The 15,135-nt window shown below is 45.3% G+C and overlaps 2 protein-coding genes across 6 annotated transcripts in view; one reads left to right on the plus strand and one right to left on the minus strand.

Moving 5' to 3' along the window:
- Positions 1–1,675: 1,675 nt before the first annotated feature.
- LOC118941094 (atypical chemokine receptor 3-like) lies at positions 1,676–9,248 on the minus strand. The gene is made up of 3 exons (XM_036951828.1): positions 8,865–9,248; positions 2,922–3,758; positions 1,676–2,563 (listed from the first exon to the last, which is right to left on the minus strand). The coding sequence occupies exons 2-3, from the start codon at positions 3,698–3,700 to the stop codon at positions 2,218–2,220; spliced, it is 1,125 nt and encodes a 374-aa protein (XP_036807723.1). The 5' UTR covers positions 3,701–3,758; positions 8,865–9,248; the 3' UTR covers positions 1,676–2,217.
- Positions 8,610–15,135, plus strand: part of LOC110495609 (dynein regulatory complex protein 11) — a 58,293-nt gene continuing 51,767 nt past the window's right edge. For 4 of the 5 annotated variants that reach the window (XM_036951823.1, XM_036951826.1, XM_036951824.1 and 1 more), the window contains exons 1-3: positions 8,610–8,690; positions 14,385–14,712; positions 14,898–15,020. In XM_036951823.1, the coding sequence (XP_036807718.1) occupies positions 8,644–8,690; positions 14,385–14,712; positions 14,898–15,020 (498 nt within the window). In that variant the 5' untranslated portion in view covers positions 8,610–8,643. Of the gene's footprint in view, positions 8,691–11,657; positions 12,394–14,384; positions 14,713–14,897; positions 15,021–15,135 lie in introns of those variants that run through there. The other variant, XM_036951825.1, reaches the window with a different exon arrangement.

Below are 15,135 nucleotides of genomic sequence, written 5' to 3' on the forward strand. Positions count from 1 at the left end.
CATCAACATGAATACATCTACTTCTCACATTGACACCTCACTAACCATCATACACACATCAACATACATACATCTACTTCTCACATTCTACAGATTGGCTTTCGTGTTTGTAATGTCTTTTTTATGGCCCCGGTGAAGACCAGAAGTTGCTTAAGAGTCAGCTGATGGGGATCAGAATAAAGAATACAAAATAAAATAGAGCTTTAGAGTTTTGACTCTGGTCTCGGCTGTCAGTCCGTTTGACATTCCTGATTTCCATGTAAACACAGTGGCTTGATTCAGTGGCAGGTCCTTCAGGGTAATGGAGTCTGGTTGACTGACTGCCTGCTCACATAAACACTGGCAGGGAGAGCACCTCGTCTCCCTCCGCTGTGGCTCTGACCAGGGCAGGGGGAAGTGTGTGTGTGTGTGTGTGTGTGTGTGTGTGTGTGTGTGTGTGTGTGTGTGTGTGTGTGTGTGTGTGTGTGTGTGTGTGTGTGTGTGTGTGTGTGTGTGTGTGTGTGTGTGTGTGTGTGTGTGTGTGTGTGTGTGTGTGTGTGTGTGTGTGTGTGTTTACGGTGTCGTTGAACCATCTGTTTGGGTGACACCAAGTCTCCAGTTCAGAAGAAGTGCTTTCTCAAGAAGACCCCCCACCCCTGTTACTAGGCAAGGGGGAAGTTAACCAAACTCACTCAGAAAGGGGGAAGTTAACCAAACTCACTCAGAAAGGGGGAAGTTAACCAAACTCACTCAGAAAGGGAGAAGTTAACCAAACTCACTCAGAAAGGGAGAAGTTAACCAAACTCACTCAGAAAGGGAGAAGTTAACCAAACTCACTCAAAAAGGGGGAAATTACAACAAAACGGGAGTTACACTGAAACAGAGCATATTTGGTCTTGGTCTTTTACAGTGCGTCTAATGTGCTTGAGATGTCCTTCCCAGGGACTGCATTCAGTCAGTTAACTGTTCAGCCCATTCAGCAGGCCTTAAATAGAGTCCGTTTGGTAGAGAGTCAGTTCTCTGTGAGTTGTGTGACATCACCTCTGTGTGTCCAAGACAATTTTCCCCTCAGGGACAATTTTCCTCTCCCAGCGGGCCAATCACACGTTATTCTCCACCGCCGCCACGGCCAAGTACTCTGTCTCGGACACATGTGATGCGTCAATGAGCTTGGCCAGGCCCGTCTTGGTGGAATACTTGAAGATGAAGGCCTTCATGAGGTCGTAACGGTAGTTTCTATTGATGAAGTTATAAATGACGGGGTTGATGCAGCAGTGGATGAGGCTGAAGCACTGGGTCAGGTGGAGGGACACATACAGGAAGTTCTCCAGCCTGCAGCTGAAGGGCAGGACGTTGAGGAGAGATAAAGTGTCGACCAATAGGACTCCGTGGTAGGGCAGCCAGCAGACCAGGAACACCACAATGTAGGTCAGGATGATCTTCCGGCTGAAAATAATCATTGATTAATCATTGATTGGATTTATAAAGTGTATGTGTGTGTGTGTGTGTGTGTGTGTGTGTGTGTGTGTGTGTGTGTGTGTGTGTGTGTGTGTGTGTGTGTGTGTGTGTGTGTGTGTGCGTGTGTGCGTGTGTGTGCATGTGTGCGCGCATGCGTGTGTTTGTGCGTGTGTGCGTGTTTGTGTGTGCATGTGTGCGTGCGTGTGTGTGTGTGTGTGTGTGTGTGTGTGTGTGTGTGTGTGTGTGTGTGTGTTTACGGTGTCGTTGAACCATCTGTTTGGGTGACACCAAGTCTCCAGTTCAGAAGAAGTGCTTTCTCAAGAAGACCCCCCACCCCTGTTACTAGGCAAGGGGGAAGTTAACCAAACTCACTCAGAAAGGGGGAAGTTAACCAAACTCACTCAGAAAGGGGGAAGTTAACCAAACTCACTCAGAAAGGGAGAAGTTAACCAAACTCACTCAGAAAGGGAGAAGTTAACCAAACTCACTCAGAAAGGGAGAAGTTAACCAAACTCACTCAAAAAGGGGGAAATTACAACAAAACGGGAGTTACACTGAAACAGAGCATATTTGGTCTTGGTCTTTTACAGTGCGTCTAATGTGCTTGAGATGTCCTTCCCAGGGACTGCATTCAGTCAGTTAACTGTTCAGCCCATTCAGCAGGCCTTAAATAGAGTCCGTTTGGTAGAGAGTCAGTTCTCTGTGAGTTGTGTGACATCACCTCTGTGTGTCCAAGACAATTTTCCCCTCAGGGACAATTTTCCTCTCCCAGCGGGCCAATCACACGTTATTCTCCACCGCCGCCACGGCCAAGTACTCTGTCTCGGACACATGTGATGCGTCAATGAGCTTGGCCAGGCCCGTCTTGGTGGAATACTTGAAGATGAAGGCCTTCATGAGGTCGTAACGGTAGTTTCTATTGATGAAGTTATAAATGACGGGGTTGATGCAGCAGTGGATGAGGCTGAAGCACTGGGTCAGGTGGAGGGACACATACAGGAAGTTCTCCAGCCTGCAGCTGAAGGGCAGGACGTTGAGGAGAGATAAAGTGTCGACCAATAGGACTCCGTGGTAGGGCAGCCAGCAGACCAGGAACACCACAATGTAGGTCAGGATGATCTTCCGGCTGAAAATAATCATTGATTAATCATTGATTGGATTTATAAAGTGTATGTGTGTGTGTGTGTGTGTGTGTGTGTGTGTGTGTGTGTGTGTGTGTGTGTGTGTGTGTGTGTGTGTGTGTGTGTGTGTGTGTGTGTGTGTGTGTGTGTGTGTGTGCGTGTGTGCGTGTGTGTGCATGTGTGCGCGCATGCGTGTGTTTGTGCGTGTGTGTGTGCGTGTTTGTGTGTGCATGTGTGCGTGCGTGTGTGTGTGTGTGTGTGTGTGTGTGTGTGTGTGTGTGTGTGTGTGTGTGTGTGTGTGTGTGTGTGTGTGTGTGTGTGTGTGTGTTTGTCTGTGTGTGTGTGTGTAAGGGGGACACTCACCTGATGCGGCGCTCCTGGTTTGAGTTGGCGCTGGAGCCGGGCGGGTTGGCGTTGCCAATGGAGCTTGCTAATAACAGGTAGAAGACAGCGATGACTGGGAACGGGATGGCGAAGCCCAGGATGATGAAGCTAAGCTGGATGCCCACCATCCACTCTCGGGGGTTGTCAGTGGGGTAGACGGGCCGGCACAGGGTGGCGTCAGAGTGTGTGGACTTGACCGCCTGGAGAAAGTAAGTGTCTGGGACGGAGGCGGCCAGTGCCAGCAGCCAAACCAGGATACAGATCACCCTCCGCACCACCTTCTTCCTGCGGCTGTTCCCTCCGTCTCCGAATAGCGCCACGGACAGGTAGCGGTCCACGCTCATACAGGTGAGGAAGAAGATACTCCCGAAGAGGTTGACGCTGAACACCAGGTGGGTGATCTTACAGACGGCCTCGCCGAAGGGCCAGTGGCCGCGCTGTAGCAGCGAGCTGACCCAGACTGGGAGAGTAGCCACCACACAGAGGTCAGCCACAGCCAGGTTGAGGATGTACAGGTGGGTTTCAAAACGGTTCCTCTCTGAGCGGAGGTTGACCCACACCACCAGGGTGTTGGCGGCCAGGCCCACCAGGAAGATGAAGATGTAGAGGACAGAGAGGGTGTAGAGCACCGCCGCGTGGCTGAACCCAGCCGGGCACAGCAGAGCCTCTACGTGGTGGGATGACATGTTGTCCCCTGTGAAGTTAAGCTCCGACCACATCTCCATCAGCTCCGTCAGCTCGTTCACACTCAGACTCATGGTGGCGTTCACCGCAGTAGGGGGAAGGCCGTGTTGTGAAAAAGACAGAATCCACAATCTGTAAAGCAAGAAGTTAGCTGGTTAGAGTTTGCGCAAAACAAATGGATCAACTGAGGGGCTGTATGAGGGGAAATATGTCCATTTGCAAAACAAGACATTTGCTGGGTGACCACACAAACATATGGACCAAATATGTCAAACAATCATTTCTTTAGAGGGACAACAGGCGTTATCTAAAACATCTCAAGAGGCCAGGGGCGTCAATGACCCCCGAAATCTGAGGGTAAAAAGTATGTGATGATGTCTGGGGGGGGGGGGGGGGGGGCTAGGTGGTCCTGAAGTTGGAGAATCTCCCATTTTCCAAACTCCTGAAACAGCATTTTCCATGCTTAATTCTACGTAAAAAATATATATATTTATTTTTCTGCATATCTAAGCATACCTACATGAGCTGTCTGTACCCTTACTGTAAATTACTGTAAAGAAACTAAATATGCTAAAATCTGGGTAACAGATTGAAAGGTGTGTGACTTATTCAGTACATTTAGTTATTGGTTGCTTTTCTAAAGTCTTCCAACCTTGCCAGCCAGCATTCCAGCTAAGATGGTTTTAGACAAGCTAGCTACTCCAACTAGATTGATAACCCGAAATGGCTTCTGGGTAGCTAGTTACTGGGTTGGGGGATTGGGAACATATCTGGAATAGCTAAAGCCAACTTCATACAATTGCAAGGTGGCTAGTAGTGTTAAAGAGACTTTTTTGTATTTTTTATTACAGGATAAATCTGAGGGTCATGTCCCCTGTGCTTCCCATGGGCATGGCGCCTCTGTCCGAGGCGGCATGGTGGGATGTCAGGGGGTTCGACCGATCGCATGCTGTGTCCAGGAATGTTCTCAATGTTTTCCCTCTAGTTCATTAGACAGAGACATTCCTCAGGACTCCCGAGTTCCTCCTAGTCCATCGATAACAATCAAAGTTCCTCCTACCTAGTCCATCAATTACAAGCAGAGTTCCTCCTACCTAGTCCATCAATTACAAGCAGAGTTCCTCCTACCTAGTCCATCAGTAACAATCAAAGTTCCTCCTACCTAGTCCATCAATTACCAGCAGAGTTCCTCCAAGTACATAAATAACAAGCAGGATTGGGGCCATCGCTGCCAAAGGAGGAGTTATCATGGTCTAAGACAGACAGATTCTCACATCTGAGACCAATCTGACTACTGCAAACTGGGAGCTGAGGGACTATTTCAACTATGCCTGTATTACCACTGAATTATGAACTGAAGTAAACCAGTAAATGATTTATTACTAAATCAAAATAAAGTGCTTTTCAGATTATACCACTTTCAAATGTAACTGTGGCATGGTCCATTTTAAGCTAAATCAAATAAATATAATTTAATACTGTAGGTACATGTGGAACATGGACATTTATGAGTCCATTGTATTTGTGTACATCCATTTTGTGAAATAGGGACCTCCCAACCTCACAAGGACCTCTCAACGTCATTCACTTAGCCTTGAGCACAAAGAGAGTGAAGAGAGTACTGACGCTTTCAATGCGACCCAGGAATACCTCACTTCACGGACAGGGAAACATACCCTGCGATTGAGATATGGACAGGATGGAGTGTGTGTGTGTGTGTGTGTGTGTGTGTGTGTGTGTGTGTGTGTGTGCGTGTGTGTGTGTATGTGTGCATGTGTGTGTGTGTGTGTGTGTGTGTGTGTGTCTGTCTATGGAAGGTATGGAAGGTGAACGGTCCCGTTCTTCACTAGAAACAGTGAACCGGCATCATGTCATGACCCTTTCCTTTGAACCGACAGTTCCAGGGTGAGGGGTCAGAGGGCCGTGTTGTTGAGAGAGAGATGTGAAGCGAGCCAGAGAGATTCACATCAGATGAGACCAGAGAACACAGGATGCAACTGGTGCTGCTGGGTAGCCCTTCACACACTGATAAAACCTCTCACGACTTGGCTTTTACTGCCTGTTTCATGGAATACAGCACTTCATAAGACAAAATCAGACTGTTCAGAGTTTATACCTTATAAGACATGTTCAGAGTTTATACTTTATAAGACATGTTCAGAGTTTATACTTTATAAGACATGTTCAGACTGTTCAGAGTTTATACCTTATAAGGCATGTTCAGAGTTTATACCTTATAAGGCATGTTCAGAGTTTATACCTTATAAGACATGTTCAGAGTTTATACTTTATAAGACATGTTCAGACTGTTCAGAGTTTATACCTTATAAGGCATGTTCAGAGTTTATACTTTATAAGATATGTTCAGACATGTTCAGAGTTTATACCTAATGTCTGTAAAACAAATAGAACTAATATAAATGCAATTGAAACGGATGAACTGGATTTAACCATCAAACAACTTAATCGTTTCTTTATTTGCTTATAACATTAGCCAGATGTTTGTTCATCTAACAGAATTACCATATATCCTTAAAAGCATTGTGGGTAACATGAGTAGATAGACAGCTGTCTTTAAGATGACCTTAAATCCCTGACAGATGAAAACTAAAAGCCTGACCCATTTGGGAGAGGTGGGTCACATAATAACAAAAGCTGCAGAAAGCTTGGTGTTGTTACTGCCGTCAATCCCACCTCCATCCATTTGGGAATGGATAACATTAAACGCTGCATCTCCACCTGCCATAAAACACAGCGGCCCTTTTGAGGACCCCAGTCCTTGTAAATCTGTTGTGTTTTCACTGGTCAAACAGAGTGGCTCTTCACCTGGTTCCCTTGTCCTCCCTCTAGCCCTCAGTGGCCCCAGGGCAGCTAGCACCGTCTAGGGCACAAAGAGCTGCCCGTGTGGACACAGCGTCTCTCACCACCACACCCCAATATTACATCCTACCACAGACACACACAAACACACTCACATACACTCACGTACTCACACACACACAAACAAACATACTGTATACACATATTATACACAACCTCCACTCTCTTTCTCGCTCCCAGTCTCTCAGTCTCTCAGTCTCCCAGTCTCCCAGTCTTTCAGTCTCCCAGTCTCTCAGTCTCCCAGTCTCTCAGTCTTTCAGTCTTCCAGTCTCTCTGTCTTTCAGTCTCCCAGTCTCCCAGTCTCTCAGTCTCCCAGTCTCTCAGTCTCCCAGTCTCTCAGTCTCTCAGTCTCCCAGTCTCCCAGGCTCTCTGTCTTTCAGTCTCCCAGTCTTTCAGTCTCCCAGTCTTTCAGTCTCTCAGTCTCCCAGTCTCTCAGTCTCCCAGTCTCCCAGTCTCCCAGTCTCTCAGTCTCCGAGTCTCCCAGTCTCTCAGCTGCTCAGTCTCCCAGTCTCTCAGTCTCTCAGTCTCTCAGTCTCCCAGTCTCTCAGTCTCCCAGTCTCTCAGTCTCCCAGTCTCCCAGTCTCTCAGTCTCCCAGTCTCCCAGTCTCTCAGTCTCTCAGTCTCTCAGTCTCTCAGTCTCCCAGTCTCTCAGTCTCCCAGTCTCTCAGTCTCCCAGTCTCTCAGTCTCTCTGTCTTTCAGTCTCCCAGTCTTTCAGTCTCTCAGTCTCTCAGTCTCCCAGTCCCCCAGTCTCCCAGTCTCCCAGTCTCTCAGTCTCCGAGTCTCCCAGTCTCTCAGTCTCTCAGTCTCTCAGTCTCCCAGTCTCTCAGTCTCTCAGTCTCCCAGTCTCTCAGTCTCTCAGTCTCCCAGTCTCTCAGTCTCCCAGTCTCTCAGTCTCTCAGTCTCCGAGTCTTTCAGTCTCTCAGTCTTTCTCACTGTTTTTCTGTCTTTCTCCATCTCTGTCTTTTCTGCTTTTTCCTCTCTGCATAATACACTCCCTCTCCCTGTCCATCTCCCTGTCTATTTCCCTGTCCAGCTCCCTGTCCATCTCCCTGTCCAGCTCCCTGTCCATCTCCCTGTCCATGTCCATCTCCCTGTCCATCTCCATGTCCATCTCCCTGTCCAGCTCCCTGTCCATCTCCCTGTCCATCTCCATGTCCATCTCCCTGTCCATCTCCATGTCCATCTCCCTGTCCACCTCCCTGTCCATCTCCCTGTCCATCTCCCTGTCCATCTCCATGTCCATCTCCCTGTCCATCTCCCTCCCCCTCTCCCTGTCCATCTCCCTGTCCATCTCCATGTCCATCTCCCTGTCCATCTCCCTCCGCCTCTCCCTGTCCATCTCCCTCCCCATCTCCCTGTCCATCTCCCTTCCCCCTCTCCATCTCCCTTCCCCCTCTCCTCTCCCACCCCTCTCCCTTCCCCTTTCCATCTTCCCTACCCCTCTCCATCCTCCCTCTCCCTCTCAATCCCCCTTCTAGTTCTTGTCTCAGAAGAAACCCTGCAACTTTAAACTGTTTCCCTCCTCCTCCTCCAAGGAACTATACCCCCCCCCCCCCCCCCCCCACACACACACACACACATACACACATTTCTCTCTCCCCACTCTTTTTCACAGTGAAAATTCTGCCACCATCTGTACTAAATTAATGCATTGAAATGTAGGCTCTTAACGGTGTCCATCCAGCATATAGCCTGCTGAATATGTGAATGACCAAAATGGGTCAGTCTTAAGTGGGATTTTAGTGATTGTGCATAAGTCTTCTGAAGATACAGTAGATGAATGTTGTCCTACTATAAACGACTTTTGTTAACGGAAATACACACTATAAACTACAGAACTTTTCCATTAATTATTTGATGCGTGATTTATTCACATAAACAGACCCACAGTTCCTGAACACGCTATACCTCTACCTGTCAGCTATAATGCAATATGTTAAGATTTTTTTTAAAGAACGTTATTGTGCACAATTTAGGTGCGTCTATCCATTGCCGTATCATTTGCTTACATACAGGGCAATCTAGATCTGTTTGAATGTAGACCAGTCTGCGGGGATATAACCCACTGTTAATCCGATAGAACCCACTGTTAATCCACACCCCCAACTGTGAGACCCGGGGCGTTTTTACAAATGTATGACAACTTCAGAGCACAACAAATCTCAGCGCCGTGGAATGGTTGGGTAATGTCAAAGTATTCGTTTTCTAAACTCAAGAAAAACTAACAAATAACAAACATATAACATGCCAGTTATAAAAAGTATAATAACCTATGAAAACTAAATGTATTTTATTTTCTGTCAGTGAAAAAGTAGGATAAAATGCACTATGGGTAGTGTTATTTAAAGGTTACTTACAAAAGGCCTTTCGGTGTCCTTTGTAACTCCGTCAACACAGAAATTGCACAGAATGTCCCCTTGAATGCTTTTGAGAGTCCCTAGACTGGTGTCAATATTGAGGTTATAGTAGGCCCATTGAAGTCTGTAGGTTATACGCAAATTGACTGAAGAGCTCTCGGGTTCCTGCTCTGTCGAGACTAACTCGCTTTGTCCCGGTGCACTTGTTAAATACTGCAGAGAGCAACGCCTACTAGGGCAACTAGGCAGCTTGGTAAAACTGATTCATTGAGGTTTCAGCAAAAAAAAACAATGGAATCGACGGATTTGCGAAACATCGGATTTCCACTCCCACCAACATAATAGAGATATAAATAGTAGTTAGTTATTTGTGTCCGAGTACTGAAAAGCCTGACGTCCAATTTGAAAGTCAGTGGGCTACGGAGTGCGTATGCTGCTTTGCATTCCATCACCTTCCGATACTGGTGGTGCGTTGGTGCTGAATTCTTTAGGGGACATTTCTTATAATAGATTGACGAGCTTTTCTGTAGGGCCATATATTATCATGATATTATTATAATTTAGTAGCCTATGCTAAATTCATTAGAATATTGGTAGATAATTGACTAAAATCAATGTAAAATATTTACAAGAAACTGTTAGCCAGTGGGCTATGTTTTACACTGAATTATTGTCTATGCCTACTTTTAAACATAATTTTGAAAGCATTAATAGGCCTATATAATAATGTGCAGGCAGCAGGGTAGCCTAGTGGTTAGAGCGTTGGACTAGTAACCGAAAGGTTGCTGACAAGGTACACATCTGTCATTCTACCCCTGAACAGGCAGTTAACCCACTGTTCCTAGGCCGTCATTGAAAATAAGAATTTGTTCTTAACAGACTTGCCTAGCTAAATAAAGGAATTTAAAAAACAAATGTATTCACATCTTTAAAGGGATACTTCTGAAATTTGGCAATGAAGCCCTTTATCTACTTCACCAGAGTCAGATGAACTTGTGCATACCATTTTTATATCTGCCTGCAGTTTGAAGGAAGTTACTAACTAGCGTTAGCACGGTTGCAGCCAACCATCCAGTCACATGCTAGCAGTCATTGCGCTAGCGCTGGTTAGCATTGGCTCACTAAACTACCTCTATCATTCTGGATGCAGAGACATACAACTGGTATCCACGGCGGGAGGTAGCCTAGCGGTTAAGAGCTTTGGAGCACTAACTGAAAGGGTGTTGGTTCGAATTCCTGAGCTGACTAGGTGAAACATCTGTAGATGTACCCCTGAGCAAGGCACTTCGCCCTAATTGCTCCTTTAAAATGATGCCTAAAATGTAGAAAGTAAATGCAAGCGACAAGTTCACCTGATGTAGATAAAAAATAAAGGGGTTCATTACCAAATTCCCTAATAAGGCTCTCTGTTAACCAAATTCCATTTGGAGTGACCTGAGTGCGCGCATAAAAGATTGGTGTGAAAATTTGATTACTTTGCCTTCTAGGCAAACTGAGGATGGAGGAATTCATGCAAACAGATGATCTAGACAGAAGAGACACTCCTTTATTTGACCTGCACGTGGTTAAAGTTGGAACACTTGGTAGGTGAATGTTTTTGGTGTTTAACTATATATTTTTTAACCTTTCTTGGAACAAACTCAAAGGCTTGGCGTTCTTTAGGAGCTCACCTGTTCACCTGCCTTACTGGGATGAGTTTAAACACATAGGCCCTATGCCAGCTTGGCTCTTGTTATCTTGATTTTGGCAAGACATCTTACCATATGCCATATAAAAAAGCACAATGTGAAATTTCATTCATTGAAATATTTGCCAATGTATTGTGTAATTTTAGAAAGGAAGGATGGATGTTTGTTTGCCAGGGAATTTGATACAGTAGATAGATTGTGTCTGACTGACAAAGCCAGGGTGCTGCACCTGGTTGAACAATGCATGTGCATCCTCACTGCATCTGACAGAACCATCAGGGCCAGTCTCTGATGTCCTGCAAGCCAACGCCAGATTCGGGTACTTTCTGAGGTTGTTCCCACCTGGCTTGGGCCCGTCAGAGGGGAATCCAGTGAGATTCGGTAAAAAGCACCCCTCTCCCTTCCACCTTATGAGTTTACAGTTGGCTACATAACTGCCCATGTTGTGTCCTTAAACCTCTATTTTAATGATGTAAAACACGTCAGCGGAAAATGACATTTAACTGTGGATCATTGATAAGATGAGTTTATATAAAAGTTATCTGAAATACCGTTCCACTTCAAACATTAGCCTATCTGCTACTTTTGATGTAGCCATTAGTGAACGTGTGGAAAGTTCATTTCAACAGGCTGTAGCACCTGTATGTTACTGTCTATCTCACCATTCAGTTATTCAATATACCATGGCAGGCACGCATGACGGATCATATAGCACTCATAATCAGCCTTTGTTTTGGGGGACCACCGGGATAAAGGATGTCCTTAGGATCTATTGATGCGTTCACTGCAAATAGAATGTTACAGTATGCTGATATTGCACATTAGAAAGCCATACATCTCTGTTCAGCCAGCTCATTTGCCTAAGCGTGCATATAGTGACGTGTCTTTCTTTACATGTGCTGGTAATGTTGACTAAATATTGTCAACAACTTTAGAAAAACAACTTGGGAAAATGTAGAATGAAAAAAGAGAAAGGAAGGCTCTGTATAAATGAATTTGCTGCCGGTAAAAGTGAGAGCAACATCTCTTCTGCTATAGTTCTAAACGACACGAGCTATCGTTTGGTCAAACCTCATTGCGCAGGCGTGGCGTTTCGTTGCTAGACGCTCTGGCGCGCACACAGCAAGAAAGCAAACACGCTTCAGTCGATGGGAAGCGCATAACTTTTTTGGCGAAGTCTTTAAATTGAAAAATAGGTATAGTATGGCATCTTCAGTGAGATTTTATTAATTAAAAATCTAAAATGATTCGTGTTTAAAATTATAATCTTATTCTGTGTTATTTGAGAGTGTGACGATATTTTCCCACATCAAATGCGATGTTATTGGCTCCTGTTTTGTGTGATAGAGATTTGAACCTTGTCTCCAAAGCACCTGTCTGACCCATGTTTTGACTGCCGAACGGTTTCGGAGTCTGAACATCCCAAGGATGGAACCGATCTAGAACAGCGGTGTTTCCCCTAGAATAACGTAAATATAGCTATTATCATTAAATACCCATTTTTTTAATTTGGAAATTAAAGTGAGATGTTTTCAATTTTATCAGATGCGTAATTTTTTATTTACAAGTTATTATTTTCAATAACGGCCTAGGAACATTGGGTTAACGGCCTTGTTCAGAGGAAGAACGACAGATTTTTACCTTGTCAACTCGGGGATTCGATTTTACAACCTTTCGGTTTCTAGTACGTTTTAACCACTAGGCTACCTGCCGCCCAATGCAATGCTTGTGCATTAACCTTAGGTTACCTTAGGTTAGCCTTATAGTGCATCAAGAAAAACGGAACTCACAATTCTATTGGAAACATAGCTCGTGGAATTACACTCAAGAATGTCACACAGGTATTCTATTTTGTTTTATCTACATTATGTATCTCATATTGTGCAAATTCTGTAACCAATGTTGTGGCTAGACTATATAGGCCTATAGGACACTTGGAAAGATCCAAATGACACCCACAGACATTTCCAGGAGAGGCACTGCACAACTCTAAACAGAGTCAACCACTTACTCAGTTGTGGTCCTACTTCCTTTATGATTTCCTGACTATTAAAAGGGCTATGGGAGAGCAGCAGTTTGCGAAAGAGAGAGGAAGTCTACATTGTGTTTTGCTGTTCCCATAACAACAGACAGTCATGTTTGTATCAACCTGGCTAAGCATTTCAAAAGCAGTTAGTCTGAGCTATATTTCCCATCCCTAGATGTTGTTACTGAAATGTTACCACACAGCTTTATTCACAGATATATGTCTACTCACTGAGGACATGTGAAACAAAACAAACAAAATAAAGCCTAATCCTTTATTTCCTGGTCACCTGACCGGTTTAAGCCTTTGTGATTTGTTGACCTTGTAGGTTTTTGGGTTTCATTGGGGGTCCTTTGAATTATTTTGACTTAACAGCGTTGTTGCCTGGGCACTAGTTGGGTATCTGGTTGAATTCCCCAACACCCTCTCATTTTTATTGTAATGTCCCCCTCAGAAATGTCCTTTCAGCCTAGTCCTCACTACACCTCCCCCATTCCCACCCACTGACCCCTGGCAGCTTTGATTCAACCAGTCCCTTAACAAGAGTGGGCCATGGAAATGCTGCCTTTGGGGTAATGACATAGGCCTCATAGGAATATGAAAGGAGCATGGTAACACCATTGTAAGCCTCAGCTCTTTTAGATATACAGAGGCAGCAACTATGTTAAAAGTTAAAAGAGAAAATAATTACATGTTTACAGATGTAGGAGCGTAATTTGATCACTCTTTGTTTTGTTGCTGAGAATTTTCCAGCACCGCAGGAAATGCAGTTGAGCTTTGTGATTCACATAAATTAACTGAAACCCTACATTAACACACAGTTACATTAACAGTATTGCACTTTTCTTGTAGCCTACTTTTGGCCAGATTATGGACTAAATGTTAAAATCTGTTAAAAATCCTGTTGCTACAGGATTATTTTGCTGCGACAATATGGGTCAAATTAAGATCCTACATCTGTAGGCCTATAATGGATATTTGTTGATGGCTGTTAGGGAGTGACATTAGGGATATCTAGCGGCCATTTTTGTTTTCTTCATGGCATTGATTGTTCTATGTGTCAACAAACTCACATTTTTACAACAGCTAGGCTGAGGTAGGAAGGTATTTTTATACCTACAGTAAATATCAACTATGACCAAGAAGACAAGTGCACCCCTCTCATTCCCAGGTGTTTTAGCCAGGTGGTGTTAGGCTTGTTTGAAGGTTTTGACTGACATACCACCTGCCAGTTACTGCATGACAAAGAGAGGGTTATTGACAATCTACTGCAAAGTGCAAGAAATAGGTGTTAGAATCCTTCAATCCTTTTAATGGTACTTATCAGACATTACCTGGAGAGACAGCTTTGCCAAGGGCAGCTATCCTGAAGCAGGTGACGGTTCTACCTTGGCCTTGATCCGTCCAGAAAAGTAAGAGAGAAAAGGGATAGAGAAAGAGCCAGACATAGTAAGAAAGAGAACCCTCCCCTCGAAATATGTCCAATATGTCCACCCACATACGATATGCCCTTCCCCTTCGCTCTCCCTTCTCTTCCTCCTTCACTTCCCCTTCTCCTCCTTCCCCTCCTCCTTCTCCTTCCCCTCCTCCTTCTGTTTCCCCTTCACCTTCTCTCTCCTCCTGTTCTTTCCCCTTCACTCTCCCTTCTCCTCCTTCCCCTCCTCCTTCTCCTTCCCCTCCTCCTTCTGTTTCCCCTTCACCTTCTCTCTCCTCCTGTTCTTTCCCCTTCACTCTCCCTTCTCCTCCTCCTCCTTCACTCTCCCTTCTGCTTCTCTTTCCCCTTCTCCTCCTTGTCCTTCTCCTCAGCTCCTACACCAGGATGTGGGTCCAGGCCCATGGAGCCTTGGAGGACCTTCTGGTGGATGAGCACCCTCCCACTGCCCCTCGGCCGCTGAAGGACCGGCTGCAGGTCTTCCAGGGCCTGGCCACCTTCTACCTGAAGTACCTGCAGATCTTCCGCAGCCTGGAGGCTGTCTACGACCAGATAGTTCACCCCCAGAAGAGACGCATGGTCAGGCACGTGTTGGACGGCGTGATGGGTAGAATCCTGGAGCTCAAGAACGAGATGGTGGAGCTGGAGTTCTCAGAGTTCCACTACTTTGATGATGTGCTGCAGGACCTCAAGCTGACACCTGTGAGTCAGTGGTACTGTACTGGGGACTGAGTGATAGGACGTGAAGGGGGAATGAGGAAAAGGAGTTTCTGTATCCTGACAGTCATTTTCAAAGTATTTGGAACTCACCCCTTTAACTCAGAGATTCAACCTTTTGAATCACACACAACGACAGAGAAATATTTATGCAATATTATATTTTGCAGGAGGACCTGGAGGTGCCCATCCCTCAGTATTTTGTGAGAGAGAAGATGCGTGTGCTGCGGGACAGACAGAAGATGCTGGCTCATGTCATGGCTAAAGGGGGACACATTGAACAGGTTGAGCAGGTTAGAGAAACACACTATCAGACTCCCTTATGTAAGAAATTATTACAATTGTTATCATGCAATTCATTAAAATAAATACGGATACCTCAGCCTAGATATATAGTGTGGATGTAGA

Source organism: Oncorhynchus mykiss, chromosome 18, assembly GCF_013265735.2.
Source record: "Oncorhynchus mykiss isolate Arlee chromosome 18, USDA_OmykA_1.1, whole genome shotgun sequence".
Classification (NCBI taxonomy): Eukaryota; Metazoa; Chordata; class Actinopteri; order Salmoniformes; family Salmonidae; genus Oncorhynchus; species Oncorhynchus mykiss.

Bases quoted from the DNA above. Each gene is read 5' to 3' on its own strand.
- LOC118941094 (XM_036951828.1), bottom strand. From the start codon at position 3,700: ATGAGTCTGAGTGTGAACGAGCTGACGGAGCTGATGGAGATGTGGTCG. The intron at 2,564-2,921 runs GTGAGTGTCCCC...GATTATTTTCAG, and splicing joins AACCAGGAGCGCCGCATCAG to CCGGAAGATCATCCTGACCT.